This window comes from Theropithecus gelada, chromosome 13 (assembly GCF_003255815.1).
Source record: "Theropithecus gelada isolate Dixy chromosome 13, Tgel_1.0, whole genome shotgun sequence".
NCBI classification, from domain to species: Eukaryota; Metazoa; Chordata; class Mammalia; order Primates; family Cercopithecidae; genus Theropithecus; species Theropithecus gelada.
The window spans coordinates 28,771,670-28,777,669 of NC_037681.1; the positions used below are offsets into that span (position 1 = coordinate 28,771,670).

Here is a 6,000-nt window from a genome sequence, read left to right on the forward strand (position 1 = left end):
ACCCTTAGCACGTTCAATCCTTTTCAGAAAAAAACTACAAATGGTCATGTCAAATAATCACGAATTTATTTATTCTAAATATTATTACTACATAAACCTGCAATGTAAAATACTTTCTAACCTCGCACTCCATGTTAAAACAAAACATATCGTGCAGACTCTTCTTAATTTATGACCAAGAAAATGTAGCTAGAAAGATGGAATCTTCTCATTTCAGATGATTCTGTAAATGAAAACAAGAGGTTTGTCATTAAGTGGTATTGATGATACCCACAGTGTTCATATGTTTGTCAATTTCATTAACCTCTCAAATTAGGTATTCATAATGTGTTAATGACAGCATAACACATCATTACATTATTCAATGTAATTTCATGGATATTATGTATAGTTTGTAATGTTAGAATCTCTTGTCTTTACAGCTGTTAGAAAACATTATACTTTCCAAGATGATTAGGGATGTGTGAATACCAAACAGCAGAATCCACAGCTCAAATAATGGTCCCTGCTTGGCCTTGAATTCTGATCAGGGTATGACTAGACAGTTTCCACTGACAAAGGACTAAGCTCCCTTTAACGTGTTATACAAGAACTAAAGAATCACAAAGCTGACAGAAAGCTTGAGAATTTGTCAATTAAATTTCTTCCCTTCAGGCTGGTGGTGATAAATGGAATTATTATCCAGCAAACAGTCCCTCCCTCTCTCTTTGGAATAGAATACACTTTGCTGCCCCACTGACTATTGAGGGGATTGGCCAGTGTCTTGTTCTAGTCTAGGAAATGTAAGCAAACCTGATAGGAGCAAAGGTTTTAAATGTGCTCTCATGGCTGGTGTGTCCTCTTGCACTCCTGTAATCCAGTGTGAGAAGAATATGGCCCAGAGAGCCCCTTCCCTTTTAGTGTGGGCCGCAGAATAAGCCCCCTGGAGCAGCTCTGAACCTGAACTGAACTTGGAACCAAGCCTGACCAAGCCCAATAAGATTAGCAGAACTTCAGCCAAACCACAGATGCATGGCTAGCTAAGAAACATAAACATTCATTACAAGACACTGAGAATTCAAACTTGTTTGTTACACAGCATTCTCAGGGAAATTGTAGACTCATACAATGGCAGAACTCTTTAACTGTTCTGTTAAACCGACAGCTGTTGCAATAGGATCATGGAATCTTCTGAGCTTTGACTTCAGAAGACAGCATTTTTGTCTCTTTCATTAAAATCTTGGCACTTATACAAAATGATATCGGGTGTATCGCTTAACTTGCTGTGTGTACTTCAGTTTTCTTATTCATTCATTTGATAAATCAGTCACTCACATACATTTTTTTAAGTTCTTTTCATATTCATGTTCATGTTTATTATGCTAACCACTGCAGATAAAATAGGGAATAAAATAGACATGTGTTTTTTGTTTTGTTTTGTTTTTTAACTACAGGGACCCACATTCTATCAAATGCATATAACTCCTGGTCTGTTAACCTTATGAGGTAAGTGGAAGAGATTATAAAAGAGAGAATGCAGTGAGATCATCTTTGTGACAGTACTAAAACAGTTGAAAGCCATGAGCAAATTTTAGGGAATTTTACTTTGAATTTTTAGGATTTTTATTGTTTGAAATCTAGCCCAAATTTTCAAAGATCCATGATCCTGCTTATGATAAATCTATGTCCAACTCTGAAACAGCTATTCTTATCTTCAGCTTGCAGAAAAATGGAAATCTTCATTTGTTTCATCAAATATTGTATGTGTTTGATATTAGCCAAGCTCTGAAGCCAGCATAAGATAACTAGGAATCCCTTACTTCATCTCTAAGGCTATTAGAGAAAAAAGATGAATGAATTTTTCCCTTCCAATGTTTTCTGATTTATCTATATTTTTTGAATTTGTGTGTGAATTGATGCTAATTCCTTCACTTTGGCAATTGTTTAGTAACAAGGTTTAAAATGGATGCATTTGAATGGCAGGACTTAGGTAAGTGAGTGTCAGTGAAGTGAGAGACAGCCCAGGGATCATAGACAAGTCGACCCCTAGAGCAGAAAGACACCCAGAGCATCACCCAATCAAACTCTCGCCTGCAGGTGCGAAACTCAAACCCAGTGGCTGCAGTACCACACTTTGGAAGTGCCAAGAATGACACTGGCAGCTCTCTATCACAATCCCATGTCCTCACCTTACGTAAACTCTACAGAGGGCGAAACAATCAGCTAAGAAAAAAAAAACCAACAGGCAGGTATCTTTCATCTGCAATGCTCAGTTCTGGATTGGGAGATGGGTAGTAGAGATGTATGTACTTATCCAGAAAGCATTTCCAGTCTCTAGGTGATCCGATCAGCTCAGCCAGGCAGCCTCCTTCAAAGTCATCATGTGCTTTTTCTCTTTGAACCATCAGAACCCAGCAGTTAAGGGCCCCTGCAAGGCTCTTATCTTGTTTGTGGCTGTTGGGGAAATGATGTGTCACTGACAGCTGTTGCCCACATTTGCTCCTTCGCTCTCCCTTCTACGTAAACATACAGATGCAGCTCACATCCGTGGAGCACCCTCTATCCTCTCACTAGCCAATGGCTTTGTCTTCACTCTTTCCTGGCCCACCAGCAGTATGTTAAAGTAAAAGTAAGTGACTTGAAACAGCCCTCTCTACTTCTTTGCATGTATTTTACTTCTGATCTTTACAACTCTTTGAGGCATCCTTTATTATCCTCCTTTTACAGATGAGGAAATCAAAGCTCAGAAACTAGCTTGCCTAGGGTCCCACTGTTAATAAATGTCTGAACCAAAATTCACATCCAGATCTGCCTTCAGAACATTTCCCCTTCGCACAAAGGCACACTTCTTAACAACGGAAGGAGCTCCACAGCCACGTGGTGTTTTCTGCAGATGAATCCAGCTGGTCCTACTTCTAAAACCCACAAATATCAAATGAAGACGGAAAATGAAAACTGGGAATTTCATTTACATTTCACTCAGCTCTATAGTGTTACCTACGCCGATAAAGCCCTTCTACGTTTCCTCTAAAAAGGAAATCAAAAGGTTCTTTGTAAAACCTGAAACTCACCCAAGATCTTGTCATCCTGCCTCACAGCCCTTAAAGCCCCATTCGCATCTGCCTGGAAAGTATCTCTTGGTTATCACAGTTTAGAAAGAGGCATTAGTCTCACTAAGCTACTGGAGGGGTGAGTTAGACAAGCAACCCAGTAAGGTTTAAATATATATATAAAGCACAAGATGTTCTTACATCTGCCAGTGAGAGCATGTTCCTTCAGACTCAGAGAAGAGGCAGGGGAGGCATGGGGAGACCATGGCCAAGCTCAATCTAGAAGAGAATTAGGGGTGAGCACTTGTGACTGCAAAGTGCTTCAAAAATGAAAGTCTATCTCAATCCCAACACCTGCCTGGTAAACCCTGGTTTTTCCCATCCTGTCACCCCAGAGTAGTGGATGGAACCAGCCAATGCTCTCCCAAAAAAAGCCAACAGTGGTGGTCACCACCTTACATGGTCCTCATGCCTCACCCAAGATGACAACATATTCAAAGTGGAGATAGAAGTCCTTTTTTGCATCAACTTAAAAATAATATTAACAGTTCTGCTTCCACTTCTTAAGGCCATGGCAATCTTTCTCTCGTGGGCAGCGAATGATGGAGCTCAACTCTGCATCCATAGAAGAGATTAATTTGACCCACTTAAGGCTGCCTTTCTCGTGGCTGCTCACATTTACCAGGGACTGTCTAAACACAGTGTCCTGCTCTCAGAGGAGAGAGGCATTCTGTGTCATCAGGGGATGTCTGACAGACACAGCTGATCCAACTGTCCCCAGTGCAGGACTTCAGCTGCCCTCCTGACTTGGGAAGTGGCTGCGGCATTGCATGCATGGTGAGAACCAGTTCCCCTGGGGTCCTGGGCTCGGTGGACTTGCCTCTCAGAGTCAGGCTGTTCTTTTCACACCTTCAAATGAAGCCAAACTCTGTCAGCTTTACGGCACTGTTGTCCCCATCGAGACAAGCCTGCTTGCTGGCAGCCCCTGCCTGGAGCTTGCCTATTGGCCTGCTTCACCCCCAAACCCCTCCTTTGGTGGAAGCCCTCTACTGTGGCCCAACATCTGATCTTTTTCTTTATACTTCAAAGGTCGGTTCTGGAAACTCCATGGTGAAAAGATGGGGCTGGTGTTCCTGGGAGAAAGGGAAGAGTGAAGACCTGTTTCAGTGTCACGAAGTGGAAAGAATATAGGCTTCTGCATCGGGCAAACCTGGGTACAGCTTCCAACTCAAGTCATTCACCATCCAGGGGACCTTAACCCTCAGTTTCCTCACTGTTAAATGCCAAAGAGTCAAGTGAAAGAGCTCGGGCAAAGTTATGGGCACATGGAAGATAACAAATGTTAACAATTATTAAATATTTCAAGAGAAATTAAGTCAAGGAGGGTAGACTTCCACTGAGTAGCTCCAAGTGACAGCTGACATTTATCACACACTTACTGTGTATTTGGCTTTGATCTTATCTCATTTACTCTTATTTCATTTACTCCGCTCAATAATCCTATGATGCAAATATTGTCAACATCTGCATTTTCCAGAAGACGACTGTAAAACCCAGAAGGATTAAGTAGCTTCCCCAAAGTCACACAGTCAATACTGTGATGCAAACACAGACAGTCCTCCAACAGAAGCCATTCTCTTAAGCACCAGGACATCTCCAACCCCTCCACAGAAGCTGGTGAGGCTCAGGGTTTCCATTTGAGGATCTACCATTCCATGGCTCACTGCTGTTGTTTGTCACCAGGGAGGTCAGAGAAGAAGAAAAGCTGACAACTGTTTATGAATGCTGGGAAAAATTAAAAAGTGCCAGAGGAAGAGCGGAGTGGAGAATTGTCTGCAGAATGAGAAAACCCAGGTGGCAGCAGCCACGTGCAGACTTGACTTAGCCCAGATTCCCCACCAAACAGAAACTGAGGCTGACTTACATGCTAATGTTTTATTGAAAGATCCAATCCCCGGGCAGAAACAATGAGAGGAAAGGGAAGGACTGAAAGCAAGCACAAGGTCGGGGTGTAAACACGTGGTCGTTGCTTCCCAAGCCACCAAGAGATTTAAGGGTCCCTGGGCCACGTGGGGCTCCTAGAAACAGGCTGCACAGAGACCCGCCCTAGAGCAGCCTGCCCAGGGGGCCAGGGGAGGAAGTGGTCTGCCAGCTCCCTCATCTCCTGCCTCCTATTAATCACAATCACCCCACAGGCAGTGACACCCATACTTCCCAGGGGGACACCTAGCTTCTCCAGGTAGCTAGAGGGGACACAGATTCCCCTCTGAGGCATTTCACCCTGGCCTGGGAGGGGCAGGGGTCAGAGAACCCCCCAGGCCTAGTGCAGCCTCAACCACCAGAGTGTGAGAGTGGCCATTCGGAGTCCGTCCTCGCCTCCCAGGGATCGGGGGTATAGGAGGGTAGCAGCCACCTGGGTGCTTCACAAGTAAGAGCTCAAGTCTCCTGGAGACAAGTGAGGCCCAGAGAACTCATGAACCCAAGGGGGCCTTAAAATTGTGCCTAAACAGGACCTGGAGTCCCTCTGAGAAGTTATGGGCCAGGCACAGGAGGCCATGCCAAGCTACAGTCCTGGGCTAACTCATAAGTCTAGGGGCTTGGAGGGGTTTCATCCAAGAATACGAGCTTCTGGGCACCCAGAGCCATAGAGTCAGGCCAGCTAGGGCAGCTCACATGGCTGTCCCCACTCTTAAGACTGATGGACCAGAGCTCAGGCCGTCCCCAAGGCTGAGCAGGAACCATTTTGACCACCGGCCTGTGAAGGCCACTCTTCCCGAGGGCTGGCGTCAGGAAGAGGCTCCTGGACTCGGAATGAGAAGTTGCCAGTTCATAACACACCTGGCCTCCTGCTAGCTGCACACCCTTGGATGAGGCCTTGAACCTTTTCTCTGCAAAAGCAGTCCTAGCCGGGCCCTGCCAGCCTCTGGAGTCTCTGTCTCCTCACCTGTAAAATGGGGTAAGGATCCAGGCT

General features: G+C 44.6%; 1 protein-coding gene across 1 annotated transcript in view; it reads right to left on the minus strand.

The window, feature by feature from the left end:
* LOC112604472 (putative uncharacterized protein encoded by LINC00299) overlaps window positions 1–2,384 on the minus strand; it is a 47,217-nt gene extending 44,833 nt beyond the window's left edge. Inside the window, exon 1 of the mRNA XM_025353510.1 lies at window positions 2,296–2,384. Coding sequence (XP_025209295.1) covers window positions 2,296–2,384 — 89 coding nt within the window. The remainder of the gene's footprint in view (window positions 1–2,295) is intronic.
* Between the last annotated feature and the right edge of the window lie 3,616 nt (window positions 2,385–6,000).